We start from the raw sequence: 19162 nt of genomic DNA on the forward strand, positions 1-19162 counted from the left end.
GTGATGTTGAATTCAGGAGAAAAGTCTGAAGTATTATAGGCTCATTGAGGCAAAATCTGAAGGAACCATGGGAATAAATCTGTGGATTGGTTCGGAGAAGAACTAAATTGCCTGTGAGACGCAGGAAGGCTTTTGTGTTGAGAAAGCCTGCATCTTCTCTACCCTACTTTTCGAGGTGAGCGACAGTAACAAGACGACCTTCAATGAGAGAAATAGTAGGTGTGCTCTGACAATGGGTTCGAATGAACTCTTCATGAGTTGAAATAGAAGTTTGTTCAACTGCCAGTACGAGGAAGCAGCCCTTTCTGTAGGAAAACACTGAATAAATCTTTTATGAATTCTTTGATGATTCTGCAAGACTAGAAAGTAAAAATGTGATGAACAGCTATATCTTGATATTGCTGTAAGCTGTACCTTAACGGACGCATGTAACAACTGTGACTGAGCTAGTAATAGGAGATAGGATAGTTATTTGCCAGATTATGCTAGTAGGGGATGCAGGTTTGATTTTCTGGCACCACAGGCAGAAACCTTCCCATTAACGTTTACGTGTCCTTATCGTGGCCTCCTCCTTGACTTGGAGAGAATACACCTGCCGTTCTGAGGAATATTGAGATCTTTGGATTTATGTAATTTAGGAGCTGTGCGCCTAGGAGGAGAGAAGTCAGGTCAGGATGAAGGGCCTGGCCTCAGTTTATCATCAAAGGTTTACAGAATGTTGGTAGGTGAATGTGGTTGTATATTCGGATAGCAGGAGAAGCTCAGTAAACCAATGTTGAACAAGCCACCTGGGGGCTATCAGGACAAGACAACACTGCTTTGCCTTCGTCCTGGTGAGAATCTTTGGTATTAAAGGTATTGGGGGGAAGGTAGACACACATCTGGAGCATCTGTTAAGGCATTCCACCAAGATCCAGGATGTGGATGCCAACTTGCATAGAACTGGCATTTGCCGGTGTTGTTTGTTGCAAAGGGATGTAGAGACAGTTTGCCCAGAACAAGAAGATCATGCTTAGAGCCAGTGATCAAATTCCCCTTCTTGGAGGCGGTTCCCAGTTTTGTTTAGCATGTCTGCTATGAGATTTCTAGTCCAGGGACTATGTTCAGCCCGAAGTGTTATCCTGTGTGTCATTAGCTGACACCAAATTTCCTGGTCTTCCTTGGACAGTGCCAAAGATCTTGTGCCGCTTCGTTTATTCACGTTATTGCATGCGGGTAGTACTGTCCTTGAGAACTAACACCAAAGACTCTGCTACACTGGCAAGAAAATTTGGAGACCGAACAGCTGGCTTTGAGATCTAGTTGAGTGATTTGGATGCTCTTCTGGAGCAGAGATCACTTTCCTCAAATTAGAGGTTCTGTAGAGGACTGCTACAGCTTTCCATGGAAGTATTTGTAGTCTGAGACTACCAGACTAGAGCTTCCATCACCTATGTGAAAATTCATCAGGCCCTGACATAATTTGTCTGATTGAATCTACTGTTTTTGTAGCTGCACCTGTTAGGCATTCATTTTCAGGTGTACAAGAGGGATCCTATTGATCGCCAAGGACCTGACGCCCAAAAGCTAATTGAACAGAAAGTATCTTCTTTGATGGAGGAGTTGATTAGCTCTGATAATTCACAAGGAGACAGCCTTTGAAACAACTTTAGGAAAGCCTCTGTGGCCTTGGACTCCTGAAATGCTGTTGATGCTTTTATCAACGAGTTGTCAAAGTTGGGGAAACCCTTCTTGAAAAAGCTGATCTGAAGCCAAATGGAAGAACTGTGATGAGTGGGAATGCAAAAACAAAAATACCTGTGCTGAACGAGACCATATAAAAGGATTGTTTCCAGAAATACTTGTTAATTTTTGGAGGTGTATGATGGATGGACACTCCTCAGTTTTCTGGTTTAGGAGGCAAAACCAAGAATAAAAGCCTCTTCTTTGCGGAGAATGTGGGTTTCTCTCTATGGAACCTTTGATCAGAGTAGCTAGCACTTCCTTCCGAAGGTAGATGGCAGAATTTGGGTGAACTGCTACATATATCATATGTGACCAGATCCAGGACTTATTTGTCTGATGCTATTTTTGCCATAGATGACAACATTTTTGGAACGTTTTTTCCCACAGGATGGTGTTATCAGCACCAAAAAGTTGTCACTGTAGGTAAGCTAGCCTAAGTGCTACTGATAGAGCTGCTAAGTCAGATACTTATCAATGGATAATTATCTTTTTTGGGTCTCTCTAAAGATTGTTACATTTGAAATTGTAATGCCCCAAAAGATCATGCAGTGTTGAGGGTCACCGTTGACTGTATGCAAACAGTTGTCAACATGCATGGCATACAGAGCGTCGGCATGGTACTATAAAATATTAGATATCTTTGTACTTCAAATTTTTTAATAATGTGGCCTTGATCCGTAATATCCAAGGACCACTGACCCTGCCAGTTGTGGGAACACAATTGGAGCTTTATCTATAGCACAGTCTATGCTGACATCTCACTCAACTACAGGAGCATATTTCTTTTCCATCTTCTGGCAAACATTTTTATTTATGTGGCCGTGTCTGACCACACCTGGTGGCTATACCTGCCCCATATTACCAGTGAATTGGCACAAACTAATTTCTTGTTTGCTATAGGAAACTGGAAGAGTTTGGTAGCTCGCTTCGAAGGGTATGGAAACCCCCAAAATAAATCTGGTGAGGAAATCCACCAGTTGAGGCTCTAATCTGTTCTGAAGCTCTAGTATGAGATACACGGACCTGACCCATGCTCTTCAGTTGGAGGCGGAGTGGTGTAATTGCTCCATATATTGCCCCTCAATAAATTGACTGTTGAAGACATGCTCATATTGGTACCTCAATGCTGGACACCAAATTATTCTGGATTATGGGTGTTTTGCTCTTGTTGACAATTTCTTTTTTTTTGTCTTAATTTGTATTGCGATCAAGTTTGACGAGGCAGATGTAAACGACTAGGCTCATGTTGACAATGTTTGTTGTTGATGAGGCCTTTGCCGCAGACGAGGCCTTCGTAGAGGATGCAGTCATAGACAAGGCCTTCGTCGACAAAGCATACAGAGACAAGGCCATCGTAGATGTGGTTCCGTAGACTAGGTAATTGTAGGCAAGGCCGTAGTAGTAGACAACCATCAGAAGAGACTGTTGCAGATGAACATCGTAGATGAGACTGTCACAGATGACTATCATAGAAGAGGCCGTCATATATGACCATCGTAGACGAGGTTGTCATAGACTGGCATCATAGATGAGGTTGCCGTAGGCAACCGTCATAGATGATACTGCCATCATATATGAGGCTGTCAGACAACCGTCACAGATGAGGATGTCGTGGATGACTGTCTTAGATGAGCATCGTGGAGGAGGCCGTCGTAGATGAGCAGCGTAGATGAGGCCGTCGTAGATGAGCATCGTAGATGAGGCCGACTTAGATGAGCATCGTAGATGAGGCCGACGTAAGCGACCATCGTAGATGAGGCCTTCGTCGATAACCACCGTAGACGACCACCATAGTGCCAGGGTTAGAGATATGAAACAGGAAATATAATCTTGGATGATCCAAAAAGAAGTAAAAGCTGAAGAACTGAGCAGAGCTCAAGGAGACTCCCTTCACACGACGTGCGGTAGAAAATCTGAGGGACTGAGCCTCTGTTGGGAGTGTTCTTGAGGGTGCCATCACCTTATTGGTTATAGTTCAAGTTTTGTCCTTTATTAAAAAAAAAAAAAAAAAAAAGGACATGGATAGGCTATTAAACTGACCTTTTCATTCCCATTATAGCCTATGATAGTGATATAAATACTGCTTTATTAAGTTACCAGGGACTCCCATCTCGACAACTGGGAATGATTCAAGCATGTGAATCTATGAAAGATCCAATACTGGATAAAAAGCAAAAAATAAAGTAGGCATCTTATCTAGATAAGCCATGGTGCCCAGAGACAGTGTATATCACCAAGTAGACGATCTGAGGTGAGAACCTTTATCGGTGTAGATTCAAAACAGCAAACCCTATATGTGCAAACAGCCCCAGGGTAACATGTGGCACATTAGAAGTGGGCTTCTTACCTCTTGCTTTCTTTCCATCTTCATGGCAGTTCACATAAGCATCCCTCACAGAAACAACAGTGCTTTGGAGTCTACAAACCAACAGAACCAGCACAGACCAGCAGAACCGAAGAAAGTCATCCTCAGTTGCAGCTGTCCACAATTATCCAAGTACTGAACATAAATAATTAGAAGTTTTCAAGAAGTAAAGTAGAATAGTTTGTCAAATATTCTCATGTTTTAATCTTAAAAGTACCTTAATTGAGGCATTTTTTTTCTTTCACAGAGAAATTATGTGATCAATTTTGCAGACATAACACTAACCTGCTTCTGAAAAACTACGTACGTTTAAGAAGCATATGCAGTTGTACAGGTAATATCAGCTACCGCCGTTTTAAGGTTTGCATTAGTTAGGCACTTTTTGCAAGGTAGGTTTTTTACCAACCTAATCGTAGACACACATTTTGGAAGGGGCTTGGGCTTGAAATCGGACTGCAGATTGACGATTTTTGAAAAGGCACATGTTTTACACTTGCTTTCTTCTGGTGTATTAACGTAATTACACATTTTTTAAGGCTGTGTGTACAGACATTCCTTCATCGTTAATACTTCGCTTTTTGCCCGTCTCCAGAACTGCCAAAGTTTTTCAACAGCAGCCAAGTAGGAGGCGCAGCCAAGGCAGGCTTTTGAGGTTGTCCATCCTTTATGCCGAGGCTTCAATGATTAAAGCGATTCCTTGGCCACCGCCTATGCAAGCGGATCCTACTGCATACTTTCCACCACGACGTCTAAGGAAGAAAGCACAAGGAGAGTTACTCACTACCTCTTTGCTTGTTAGGCTCCATGAGGAAGCCATTATAGACTCTGCATGGTCTTTAAGAAAGCACATTACAGATCTGCTATAGAGACCTCCTCCTTGTGAACCAAAGCAATGTCAGCAAAGCAGTAATGCACAGTTTTCCATTTTAACCAATTTAGCTATCCCCTTGTCCTACTTATTCAGACACATGCTCAATCCTGTTAAAACATTAAGGCAATGCCTTCTGGGAGCAATGTGGTGCACCATCTACAGGGACCGAAGAGCGTTCTGGTGCCAATCTCACCTCACATCTGTTGGGACAACAGGCTGCAACTAGAGGCATGAAGTACGGCAAAGCTCTGAGTCAGTACTTCACAAATGCATACTGACCTTAGCTCATGAACAAGGTGAGCAGTAATTCTTGATCCCGATGCTCCTAGTGGGTGACCCAGCGCAATCGCACCTCCACTGACATTGGTCTTTTCAGGGTCTAGACCTAGATCCTTCTCAACAGACAGATACTGTGGGGCAAAAGCTTCATTTACCTTCAAAAGGGAGAAAACAGCATTAATTAAAAATATATATATATATATATATATATATACCACTTTACTCACTAGGAAAGCCAACAATGGTTTAGTATGGAGTAACTGGCTTGTCGTACTTTTATATCACCTCCTTATGCACAGATGAACGATCACTGATGTAACATGTTGGTTGTATATTAGAGCTTATAACTGAGATTCTTAAAACCAGCCTCTTTCCGGAGATGCTAGAGTGCAGGGACAACGAGCGCACCTCTTCATAAGCTCTTCACCCCTTACTCTATTCGCTGTCAGTTACACCATACATTCCAGAAGGACACACTGAACCTCCATCTCTGAACTAATGCAGGGACTCTCAAGTTCTATTCGGGTTGCAGCACGTCACTGGAGTCTTAAGATGTGGTCACAGTAGTATTTGGACCACAACAAGAGTGTATGAATTGTGAGTGAAATGTTACCTATCAGAAGGCCCAGCACTGATGCACCCATCCCGCTGAGACAGAGAAGGTAAGTACCCAGGGCGGATTGCAAAGAGGGGGAATTTGTGGATGGTGTCTTGTGCATGTGCTTGCTCTGCATATTCACTTAGGGGAAACCCTATGCTGAGATTAGCAGAGGGTCACTCTGGATGTCCTTATTCCAGTCCTCACATGGGCTGATAGGCTAGTCCTGTTGCTACTTGTGCAATAGTTTGGCTCTTGCAGAACTGTCAGACAGGACCCAAGTCTTGATGTGTGTCAGGGGGCTGCTTAGAAAGTGTTCTTGTGGGGACTGACAAATATAAAACTGTAAATGTAACTTGGACTAATGACCTCTTAGGAGAACCAGGACGCCCATCTTGAAAAGGTGGAGGGCCATCCAGAACTGACTGCTCAAACATCCAACTCTACTTAAACCCAAGAAACCGCCACGCAGCCCCAGACACCTTAAAATAGTCAGATATATCAAACTTACAAAACAATAGTTTTTTTTGTTTTTAAAGAGCTAGACTCACAAAAGAACGTGCTAACATCATGTCTGACAGGTAGGACGTCTATTTGTTGCATGCATGGAATGTCTCTCTACTCCACTCAGTCTTCAGCCATTTCTACAATGCTACTTTTATCTAGAGGATGATCACTCAAAGCCTCATGAGATCAAAGAGTCAGGACACGAAAATCGTCTGGAATAATTTTCACTCCACTACAGATTGGGGAAAATAGCCTAAGAATCCTAGACTCACTCTCCAGCATTAAGGACCAAGGTGCAAATAACACGCATCAACTCACCTGAGCACGAGAAGGCATATGACAGAAGTGAAAGCATTTAAAATGTGACTGACGGACCCTGGCAAGACACTTGCTGAAACGAGCATTTCCTAATTAAATAAGTTTTGTTTTGCTGAACCCTCCTCGGAAACCAGGTTATTGGCAAAGACTTATCTCTCCTGGATTTTGGAAATAATGATGCTTAAGCAAGTACACTAGTACTTGTTTCTCTCTTGGTTGGAGCCTGCATGGTAAGTAATGAATACATAATGACTTACCTTACTTTGGTGCCGTCATCCCAGGCCTGCCCACAAATAAGGGGAATTACTACTATTAAGCCTCATTCAGTATTTTGCCAGGGTGAGGACCATCATGTTATGCATGCCAATACGTCTTGAACTACCACCATAATTGAGTGACCAGCACTATAGCACCTGTGGGTGTTACAGAAGCCCACAGTATGTCAAGACATACCACCATTGTGCCCTTGAGTGCACAACATGGCAACAATTACCACCATACTGCTAGAACTATGACTGCCATGTATGCCCACATTATGACGGGAATTACTATCAGTGTGCCAAAATGAACATTACACCAAGGGTGGGCACCACTGCGCAAAAAATGCCTCCGATAGGTCAAGAAATAAAACCATAATACGGCATCCATTATGCCAAAGTGGTGACTAATGGGCATCAGTCCATGGATTCCCACAAGTTGCCAAAAATACTAATACTGTGCCAGGGCTAGTGTTTTACCAGTGTTAAGCACCACGCCACAGAAGCCCAGAAGTAACTAAGAATTACTACCATTATGCGAGGGCAGGCATTCATCGTGGGTGTGCAATCCTCTGTTCACCTAGGAAAACCGCTGGCCCCTGCAGAAGAGTGGTGATTCTCAGCTAACACAGGCATGTGCAGACTCAAGAAGTAAAGCACAGGAAGTGGGAGTGCAGGATTCTCTGCACAGCAAAACACAGCCACCAACATTACATGTGTTTTACACACAAGAGACACCAGAAATGTAAGCTTTCCTCACACACAACATGGGAACAGCAGTGAAGGGGGAGTACAAGCTTCCCACAAGCAGATACAGCACAGACCGCAGTTTAATTTATTTACAACACAGGTACAGAAATACGCAGTGCAAGCTTCACTCATACACAGATTGGGTACAGAACAGAAGGCAGAAATGCGAGCTTCCTTAAACGTCATAAAAAGGATTGCAACCTTCACTCACAAAGCAAGATCAGGAACAGTTGACTTAGCAGCAGTGCAGCCTCCAGTCACACACAGGCCGGTGCAGTACAGACGGCACCACCACAAAGCGCATTCACATACAGACATGGATGGGACGATTCAAACACACACAGTGTAAGCATATCATGGAAAGAACCGGTGCAGGCTTATAGAACGTATAGCCTGGCCAGCAGCAGTACACAATTGTCACACAAACGAAGACGCAGGAGCAGTGCACGAGCCACGTCACAACACTCACCGCCAACAAAACAGGCAGAGCAGAGAGCAGCAATTCAAGACCCACTCACACACAGTGAAAGCACATCCTGGCTGCCCTCGCCCAGCAACCGAGGCAGCCGAAGTGGAAGAGGTGTATGAGCTTGCTTTAACAGCAGGAGAGAAATGAAAGAGCAGGTAAAACACGACCAGATTCTTGTCTAAGAAAGTACAGGGGTTTAGAACGTGCACAAACGCCACTGTGTGCACAAACGATGAGCAGCATTTTCTGCCAGTAAGAGGCGTGTTCCCAATGAGTGAAACTCACTGCCGATGTAAGCAGAGAGAAAAGAAATACGCTGTTTCATCCTTCAAGGTTGCAGAGCAGAATGTGATGGCGATTGGCGGCACAGAGTTCAATGGTTAAATACAGGTTCATCAACAGGCCCATGACAGGTAAAGCACAGACCGTGTCAGAGCAAGCTTATTTTATATACAGAGCAATAACAGAAGCCAGAGGTAGTTCAAGCTTCTCTGTCACCCCTCCGCCCCAGACAGCAATGCCATTGTATCTCACAATACAGGCAAACAGCAGAGGCAGAAGTCCCTCATGCACAGGGCAGCTACGGTGCAGACCACAGTACAGCAAGCTCCCATCAGACCCAACAGCATGTCCACTCGCTAAAAGTACATACACGTGAGAGAAGCCTTAACCAAGGCTCAATGTGATGGTGGGAGAAGCCAACTGGCTTTAGGAGGACTGGGGCGGGGAATAGAAAAGAGCAAGCCCATTGGGCCACAATCTGGGATTGCTCGGTGTTGTGGTGCAGAAAATAGGTATCTTCTGCAGGAGTGAGGGCAAAGGGAGTATGAGCTCACAGAAGCAGTAGGGGAGTAGGGAATAGGCAGGCAACATGAAGAAGCACCCACCTCTCATACTTAGGGTAGATGTGTAGACAACTACAGACTCACTCTAGATACAAGTTTTTGATATACCACAATTGCTCTGACATGAATGGTTGTTCGTTATGGGACTGTCAGATCTTGATAGCCGCCCTCCACTAGATCATGCTCTGAATCTGGATACGATGAGAGAACCGGCTGTCACGGTTGAGCCTCCCTATAAGTCGCATACAATGTAAGCTGTAGCCATTGTAGACACGAGTGTGCAATGTGTTTATATGTAAATTACAGGAGTATACATCTACTGGAGATGCTTTGTCTGATTGTTCCTGATTATATATGAAAAAGCATAACTTAATATTTAAGGGTAAGAAAACCCTACACACTGTGTCGCCTAGTACTGTACCAACTAAGTGTTCCCCATCACACAGTGGCACCTGTATTGATGGGTCATGAAGTACCTAGTTTGCGAACGTCCCTGCACATTGCTAGGCCTTTGCCCAACCCATTACTGTCAGCCACTCCCGCAGCATACGGCTTTCGACTGTGCGCATCAGTGGCTCGGTAAAGGGTTGGGCTACGGGACATTCCACAATACTACTCGTCCATAGTCCACAATACCAACACACATGCACTATGTACATAATACCAATACAAATAACAAAAAATTCTCACCCATCTCTACCTCACATATTCCAAGCAACTAGCTCACCAACCACACGGTCCACATACACACAACATATGTCACACACCCGCTCATCATCCTTGCAGAATTCACAGCCAAAAAAAACGGACCCTCATGAACCATCACCTCTTATCCATACCCCTTCCATCTTTAACTTACGCAAAAGAAGCCCACTTATACCACTTCATAATCTTGCATCCCTTCCTATTTTCTGACGTCCAAACAGGATTCTGTACCAGTGAAGGCACTGAATCATCCCTAATCCCATCTGGGATGACCTCAAAAACACAGTATATCAGAATGGAGATGCAGAGTTATTTCTCTTCGATCTTTCAGCTGGCTTCAACACAGTTGATCCTGGCACACTAATGCTAAGACTCAATGAAGCAGGCATAGAAGGCACTAGTTTCACATTTGTCTCTGCATATCTACAGAATAGAACAAGTAGGATCGATACCCTTCCTTTCTCATAAAAACCGCAAACCATAAAAGCATAAGTCTCTCATGGCTCTATCATCTCACCCAGCCTTTTTAGCATCTACATGAAATCCCTACTAGAAGTGATTAATGATTTTGACTTCATGAGCTATGTGTAGACAACACACAGATACATCCTAAATTGGCAAGCCCAAAGGACACTGGAAACTCAAAAATGTCCAGTGGTAACATGAAGCCACCTCACACTGAACACCTCTAAAAATGAAATACTCACCAGTGGCGAATGGAAAATGTATGGCCATCTCTGGTCTGACCATCTAGGACTACTATCAAAAATATCCAAAGAGATAAACAATGAAATTATCGTGGATTCCAAGCTCTCCATGAATACCTAAGTGCTTAAGCTATCCAAATCAAGTTTCTTATCATGAAAACACATTTCCCAAACTTAAGATTTGGACACAAGGTCCAAACAACCATCTCTATCGTCCTATCAAAACGACATTACACTAAAGTTCGGTCTACATCATGGCTCACCCTTATCAACCACGAGAAGTTTCAAATAATTCAGGACTCTGCTGCCACACTACTCATTCATGTAAGGGCACAATCCCATACCCTCACCTGCCAAGGGCCTTCACTGGTTACCAGAAGAACCTTGTTCAAGTTGCTTTGTATCACCCACAAGACCATGAGGGCCTGATTCTAACTTTGGAGGACGGTGTTAAACCGTCCCAAAAGTGGCGGATATACCACCTACCGTATTACGAGTCCATTATATCCTATGGAACTCGTAATACGGTAGGTGGTATATCCGCCACTTTTGGGACGGTTTAACACCGTCCTCCAAAGTTAGAATCAGGCCCTAAATGTCAAAGGACCACTTTTTCATCAGAAAGACAAACACAAAATACATCCAAAACAGGAACCTACGTGCTAAACTGGCACCTCATCTCAAATCTCAGGATATAAGAAACAAACCATGGGTGGAATATCTTCCTCTGTGTTTGCAGACGAACTATAGAATTAATTGCAGCCAAAAATAAGGTCCACTGAGAGCCATCTCCAAACCAGAAGACTAGTCAGGAGCTGGCTCCTGCGTAAATGATCACAATACTCACAATTTACAGCAATAGAATAAACAAGACATTAAAAAAACAAAATATCTGTACTCAGTATAGAACAATGCATGTATATTTATACCGTACACATTTACGTACGTCTATGTATAGAGACAGTAAGGAGTATGCATCTTTGTTTTTTAAAAAAAAGAAAAAAGTAGGTCTGCTATGTATGCAGCAATGTTTGTATAATCATGCTTTATGTAAATATGTATATCTGGATTTGTAACTACTGTTATGTGCATGGATATGGGTTTAGTCTTTAGGTATGCATGCGTGTTTGTGTGTGTGTGTGTGTATAATATATGTAAATATATCTATGTGCATACATATATATTTTTAAAAATGAGGACTAAGACTGCATGCATGCATGTTTATACATTAGATGGACCACGATGCCAATGATGGACACGGAGTCGACCAATGTCACCTAAAGGCACACAAGGGTACTGCCTAAATAAAAATCTTTGGATCCAGACTGACGCCTGGAGGAAATTCTAAGGTAAGGAATCTGCAACTAGAAGTCTGTATCAGATGTGTAGGGCAACCCCAATTTTTCTAAGTGGAGTAGATACCAAATTATGCCTTGTCAGTGCAGGCCTAAGAGGGTTTGTGTTTATGTACTTTGTAGTACAGTATGAATATGTCCATGTTCTCTTGAAGTAGGTCAATTTAAAAAACTCCAGGACCTCAGGAACCAAATCAGCAGGTTGAGCTGTCTGGGGTTCGAATGGCTGGCTTTGCTGTGGTTTTGTGTGGGAAGGTCCAGCATGTTGGGGAGCTTCTTGTGAGGGGTGATGGACATTTTCAGAAGGGTTGAGAAACATGGTTGTGTGGCCCACATTGGAGCCACCTGAATGAGGGTGAGGGATGTTTGCTTGAGCTTCCTGACTATGTACTTTATCACTTGGAGCAGAAGAAAAAGAGTATGTAAAGATCCCTGACTAATTTATCCAGAAAGTATTGCCCATAGACCGAGGTGAGGAAACCTAGCAGTGAAGTTTGGACATTTTTCGTTTTCCTGTATGGAGAAAAGGTCTCTTTAGGGTACCCCATTTCTGAAAGTAAGGGAGTATGACTTGTGGGTGGAATTGTTGCTGTGCAATGCTGAGTAGGTCTGCCAAGTCGCTGCCCAATTTTGGATGCTACTTTGCCAGGAGACGAACTTGGTGATGGATGGTCCAGCACCAGATTTGCTGCACTAGCAAGCACTGAGACAAGTGTGTACTCCCTTGTTTCTGAAGATTGAGACAAGGCAGTCTTTTTGTCTGTGCACATAAAACGTGCCTCGCCTTGAATCTGTTGAAGAAAGGCTTTGAGGGCTGGATGAATGGCTAAGAGTTCCAAGTGGTTGATGTGAAAACTGCTGATGAGGTAGCCGTTTACTGTGGACTATAATGTAGTTAAAGCATTCTCCACAGGGGGCTAGAATGTGTCTGTGGTGATGGTCACCTGTGGAACTAGGTCTATGAAGGACGTGCCCTGCAACAGATTGTTGCTGTTCCACAACTGAAGAGAGTGATGGTTGCTGGCCTTACCAATACTAGATCCTCCAACTGACAGGTGACCTACTGCTTGAAAGGCACTCCTGAAGTAGGCACATATGGAGGCTTGTGTGGGGCACTATGGCAGTGCATGAGGCCATCATTCCCAGAAAGCACATCACTATGCGAACTCGTAGTGAAAAGAGTGGCTGAAAAAGAGGGGAAAGTTGTTGAAATGCAGGCACCCTTTAGCACGGGAGAAGGGTGTTCCCAAGACTGTGTTTGGACTAGCTCCAAGTGTTATTTGGTGGCATTCAATGTGAACCCCAGGCTGTGCAGAAGGGAAATTGCAGACTGACTGTGGGTTAGGCATTCCTGTGTACTTGCACTCTTGATCAGCCAGCTGTCCAGGCAGGGAATGATGCGAGTTCCTCCCCTCCTTGGGTGAGCAGCTACCACCACTGAACATTTGGTTATCCATGGTTGCGCCTAAGGGTACTATCGTGAACTGGTAGAGTTAACCACTTACCATAAGGCGTAGGTAGCACAGATGAGCTGATGAAATGGGATGTGAAGGTAGGAGTCCTTCAGGCCAACTGTGACCATAAAGCCACCTTTGTGCAGCAGCAAGTGACATCCTGTAGAGGGACCATGCCAAAATGTTCTGGCAGGATGTATCTGTTGAGAGGATAGAGGTCGAGGACTGGTCTGAGAAATCTGTCCTTCTTGGGGAAAAAAGCGGTATAGGGAGTATGCAACCTTGTCCTGGTGTTCACAGGTCCCTAGCTCAAGGGCTCTTTGAGTAGGAGTGTCTGAACCTTCTCTTTCAATATTATGAGATGTTCTGGGCCGAGGGCGCGGTGTGAGGTGAGACATTTGATGAGGTTGAGATGAGCTCTAGGCAGCGAGGAACTCAATGATGGCTAGGACCCATCTGTCTGTGGTGATCTCCTCCCAGTGGGGAAGAAAGCCCTGATATCTTTGCTGGAAGGTGTTGTGGATCGGTGGGGGGGTACACAGGGCAGTTCAGTTCTTTGAAGTCGAGGCTCCCTTACTGGGAGTACCTCTGCCTCAGTCTTTGGAACAATTTCCCCCCAAAGGAGCACCATGAGAAGCGTCTGCCATGCTGCTGGAAAGAACCTCGCCACTGGTAGGACTGGGTTGGTTCTGGGGAAGTGGCCTTGGATACAACTCTAGCCTCCTGCTTTTGAAAGGAGACCCTGCCAGAAGGAATCTGGAGGGCACCAAATGCCTTAGTGGTCTCTGTGTCCTTAATTTTATCAAACAAGGTGCCTAACCGAGGGCCGAACAGGTGACCTCCATTTAATTGTAAGCTGACAAGGTGCTGTTGCACCTCTGCCTTGAACCCAGAGACAGAGGCAGGAGTGGTACCAGAGGATGATGTGGGTTTCACTCCTCTAGCTGTTGTATCACCTGGTCCTAGGGCACACCTAATAGTAGCACTGGAGATGGAATTCCCTTCTTTAATGAGTTCCTTCCCCTTCTTCCGATATTTGTCAGGGAGGTGCTGCAAGAACCCCTCCTCCTCCCAGTGAGCTATATCATAATGAGAAAGGAAACCTATGGAACTGGAGATGTGCCAGTGCTAACCACACCCACAGCACCACCTTTCCCTGCATCATCAATACACTTGCTCTCCTTGTCGGGAGGCTGAGCCTCACCCAGGACACTTTTCCTAGCAGTGCTGACAACAAGGGAGTCTTGGTTGGACAGGACCCCTAATGTGCAGCAGGTCGGAGGGTGCTGGCTTATACTTATTCTCTGTAAGAGGTGTGAGTACCCGGGATTTGAACGGGTCCTTGAAAACATGTAGGTGGCATACTCTGTCTTTGAGAATGTCTCCACTAAAAGGATGTAGAGGTCCAACTTTATGGTAGGTGGCCACTCCTTGAATAACACACTGAAACATTGTGGTGTCATCCTGTGGAGAGGCCCTTACTGGGACGTGTTCTTGATCTGGGTCTGTCTGAGGGTCCATGTCATAATCCTCCCAAGAATCTTCAGAGGGGCCAGGTTAGAATGGGACAAAGCCCTCATCCAGGGAATAGGGTCTAGGACCGTCAATGTCGGAGTATCACTCTGGTGATCTCTGAAGGGAAGTCATATGAGGAGAGGGTGGAGGCGGAAGAGGAGTAGCAGAAGTTTTGCCTTTAGGCCTCTTAAAGAGCACAGGAGTGCCTGGTGGCGAGACTTCCTAAAAAGCCAGCCTCCTCTTCTCTGGCAGGGTCTTCTCTGAAGGCAGAGATTTTAACTTTGCATGGGTGGATGATGATTCTTCTGTCTTTGGTCCACCTCCTGCTGCTGTATAGTTTCTCAAGGATTAGGCTTTTATCGACTGGGCTTTTTATCGACATCGTGAACAGAGGGCTTCAGAGCAGACAGTGGTTTCAGCCTTGAGGGTGGAGTTTGATTCGAGGGTCCAACATGAGACTCCGCAAACCCAAGGCCTGACAAGGGTCGAGTCTCCTAGAACAGTGTTGCTTCAGCACAGAGGCCTTGCTTCTGTGTTGATCAGCGCTCACAGTCGGTGGTGCACAGGAATGTGGTGGTGGCTAGGCACAAGGTTTGACAGCTGTCCCCCCAAGGGGCGGTGCTCTGCTTCGATGTGCGGCTGTTTCTGGTCTCTAGAGGAAGCTTGGATGTTGACAGCACTTGCGAGGCATGTTCTTCAAATGAGGGCCTCGGACTCACCGAGGTGGATGGTGCATTCTCTGGGGACTCTTCTTTAAGGAGCTTTATCTCCTCTGGCTTTGAGGCTGAATGGATGATCTCGGGACTGGGCTGGCATGCTGAAAAGTCAGATGAATCTCCAGAATCCTTTTCTTCAGTGTTGAGTAGATCAGCCTCACCGAAGACATCCAGCATTTCAGAAGAGGACTTATAAATTCTGCTCTGGGCCCATCGTCTATCCGGTCATTGATGCATGGGTTTCCTGCTGTGGAGAATGGTATTTAGAATGGCACTGCAGGCATCTCCTAAAGAGTGTCAGGTCCAGCATCTCAAGTGTGTCCTAACTCTACGAAAGGGTGCTGGAGGATGCAGTGGCCCGAAGGGCCTTGAAAGCAGAGAGGCCAGGTTGCTCAACAGCGATGACCTCAAGGAGTACAGTAGCTGCCGCAGGAGTGAAAAATGCGTTGATGAGTCTTCTCGTGAATACAATGGACTATAAGGCTACAAGAGGCAAAGTGCAGGCATTTTGCGTTTCTGTGGTGCGAAGAGGCCTATTTGAGGGAACTCTCCTCTGTGGAAGTATGGGAGGAGGACTCGGCAGTGGAGTTTACACTCGTAGACTGGTTGCTGCATCCTGCTGAGGTCTGCAAAATCGTAGTATGTGCCCAGGAGGCATTCCGCTAACAGGTGACTGTTGTGATGTACAGCCCCTCTCCAAATGGTCCGTGATAGACAAGATAATTGTGAAGACCGTGCCCCCCACTTTAGTTTTGTACATAGTACAAAGCCGTAATATTGTTTGTTGCACTAGGACAACCTTGTGAATGAGCTGAGGTAGGAATGCTTTTAATGCTAGGTGAACTGCTTGAAGCTCGAGGTAGTTGATATGAAGACTTCTGTGCTTGGCGTCCCAGAGACCCTGCACTGTGAGATCCTTCAAATGTGCACCCTGTCCCATGAGTGATGTTCCCATTGTGACAGTGATGTGGGGAAAAGGGTTGAGAAAAGGCTGCCTTTTTAACAGGCTTTTGGTACTCCACAATTGCAGAAAGTAATCAGTTTGGAGGTCTATCAACATTATACCTTGTGACCGAGATCGCTGTTAAGCTAAACATTCCTGTAACAAGCGCTTAGACGCATGTGTAGTCAGGCATGAGAGTACTATTACAATGTAGGAGGCATTCATCCCTAAGAGGTGCATAACTGTCTTCACTGAGTCTGAAAATGAGGTGACAGTGTCTGAACATTATGGGTTCTTACAAAACTGGGATAAGCTAATCCTATTTTTCAGTTTAGAATATCAGCTAGATATGGCTGAACCTGTAAAGGGTATAGGTGGGACTAGGTATTGTTGATGGTAAACCCCAAGCGGTGGAGCAGATGTATTGTAATCTGAGTGTGTTGTTGACACTGTTGGTGAGTTCTGGCTTTCATCAGCCAATCGGCCAGATATGGAAATACGTGGAATCTTTGCCTGTGTAGATGGGCAGTTACCACCAATAGGCACTTGGTGAATACTCAGGGTGCAGTAGTCAAGCCAAAAGGGAGGACTTTGAACTGATAATGTTTGCCACTTACCACAAACGTCAAATGTTTGCAATGAACTGTGTGTACTGGTAAATGTAAATAGGCGTCCTTTAGGTCTAGTGTAGCCATAAACTCATCCTGTTGGAGAAGTTGGATCACGTCTTGTAATGTGACCATGTGGAAGTGCTCTGATAGAATGTTCTCGTTCAGTGGCCTGAAAATCAAGGATTGGCCATGTTCCGTCTTTTTGGGTATTACAAAGTATAGAAAGTAAACTCCTATGCCCTGGAGTTGCAGAGAGACATGTTCTGTAGCTCCTTTGGGAAGAAAAGCTTGGAATTCCTTTGTGAGCAAAGTTTCATGTTTCAGTGATAGCCTGTGAGGTGGAATGATATGAGTCGTGGTAGCGCGCTCCAGACAATCACCATGTTGGATAATGGGTAACACACACTGGCCATATTTAATTGCTTGCCATGTAGGTAGAAAGTCCTGTAATCTGCCCCGACAGGTGTTAATATGATCGGAAGTCAGGTGAGGGAAGTCAATGTACCTTTGGCATTGTTGCTTCTGTAGGAACCACGTCAGTGGCCCATGAGGAGGCACTTTGACCCTGCTGACATTGACAGGAGGTGGATGAGTCTGAAGTCACCTTTGAGCACCCACGATAACCAAGATGTTGAAAGGTACCCCAAGGAGCAGGTGTCGAAAGGGCCCCCACTGCTTTCGCCAACTTTATATCTTTTTTTTTATCTTTTCCAATGTGGTACCTTCTTGGGACTTAAAGAGATGTTCCTTGTCAAAGGGCATACTAAGTACATTATGTTGTACTTCTGGATTAAGTTGAAGTTGAAGTGAAACTAGTGCTGGAGGTGGTGGTGGAGATGGAGGTGGTGAGGCTGTGGAGTGGGCAGATGGCTGGTGGCCTTGTCCACTCTTCTGAAGTTTTGGAGGAACCAGCTGTAGGAAGTTGGCTCTGTATATACTATTTCAAAGTAAGAAATAGTGTGCACAGAGTCTAAGGGTTCCCCTTAGAGGTAAGATAGAGGCAAAAAGAGAGAATTCTAATGCTCTATTTTGCAGTAGTGTGGTCGAGCAGTAGGCTTATCAGAGGGTAGTGTTAAGCATTTGTTGTACACACACAGGCAATAAATTAGGAAAAGACAACTCCAGGCCAATAGGTTTTTATATAGAAAAATATATTTTCTTAGTTTATTTTAAGAAACACACGTTCAAGATTTACAAACAATACTTTAAATGAAAGGTATTTCACTCAGGTATCTTAGGAACTTTGAATTATCACAATAGCATGTACAGTCTTGGCAAAAATGGCAATAAGCTATTTCAAAAGTGGACAGTGCAAAAATCAACAGTTCCTGGGGTAGGTAAGTAATTGTTAAGTTCACAGGTAAGTCAAACACTTACAGGGTTCAAAGTTGGGTCCAAGGTAGCCCACCGTTGGGGGTTCAAGGCAACCCCAAAGTTACTGCACCAGCAGCTCAGGGCCGGTCAGGTGCAGAGGTCAAAGTGGTGCCCAAAACACATAGTCTTCAATGGAAATAGGGGTGCCCCGGTTCCAATCTGCCAGCAGGTAAGTACCCGTGACTTCAAAGGGCAGACCAGGGGGGTTTTGTAGGGTACCGGGGGAGACACAAGCAGGCACAGAAAGTACACCCTCAGCGGCACTGGGGCGGCCGGGTGCAGAGTGAAAACAGGTGTCGGGTTTTCAATAGGAATCAATGGGGAGACCCGGGGGTCTCTTCAACGATGCAGGCAGGCACGGGGGGCTCCTCGGGGTACCACCACCTGGGCTAGGCAGAGGGTCGCTCCTGCACTGGAGTTCGGTTCCTTCAGGTCCTGGGGGCTGTGGGTGCAGTGTGGTTTCCAGGCGTCAGGTTCCTTGAAGCAGGCAGACGCGGTCAGGGGGAGCCTCTGGATTTCCTCTGCAGGCGTCGCTGTGGGGGTTCAGGGGGGTCAACTCTGGCTACTCACGGGCTCGCAGTCACCGGGGAGTCCTCCCTGTAGAGTTAGTTTTCCGCAGGTCGAGCCGGGGGCGTCGGGTGCAGAGTGGAAAGTCTCACGCTTTCGGCGGGAAACGTGTGGTCTTTAAAAGTTGCTTCTTTGTTGCAAAGTTGCAGGTTTGTTGAACAGGCCCGCTGTTCTAGGGAGCTTCTTGGTCCTTTTAGATGCAGGGTAGTCCTCTGAGGCTTCAGAGGGCGC

General features: G+C 45.3%; 1 protein-coding gene across 1 annotated transcript in view; it reads right to left on the reverse strand.

The window, feature by feature from the left end:
* Positions 1 to 4270: 4270 nt before the first annotated feature.
* ACAA2 (acetyl-CoA acyltransferase 2) overlaps positions 4271 to 19162 on the reverse strand; it is a 128523-nt gene continuing 113631 nt past the window's right edge. The window contains exons 10-11 of the mRNA XM_069219214.1: positions 5241 to 5395; positions 4271 to 4839 (exon numbers count right to left, since the gene is read on the reverse strand). Of these exons, the coding sequence (XP_069075315.1) occupies positions 4755 to 4839; positions 5241 to 5395 (240 nt within the window). The 3' untranslated portion in view covers positions 4271 to 4754. The remainder of the gene's footprint in view (positions 4840 to 5240; positions 5396 to 19162) is intronic.

Source organism: Pleurodeles waltl, chromosome 1_1, assembly GCF_031143425.1.
Source record: "Pleurodeles waltl isolate 20211129_DDA chromosome 1_1, aPleWal1.hap1.20221129, whole genome shotgun sequence".
NCBI lineage: Eukaryota > Metazoa > Chordata > Amphibia > Caudata > Salamandridae > Pleurodeles > Pleurodeles waltl.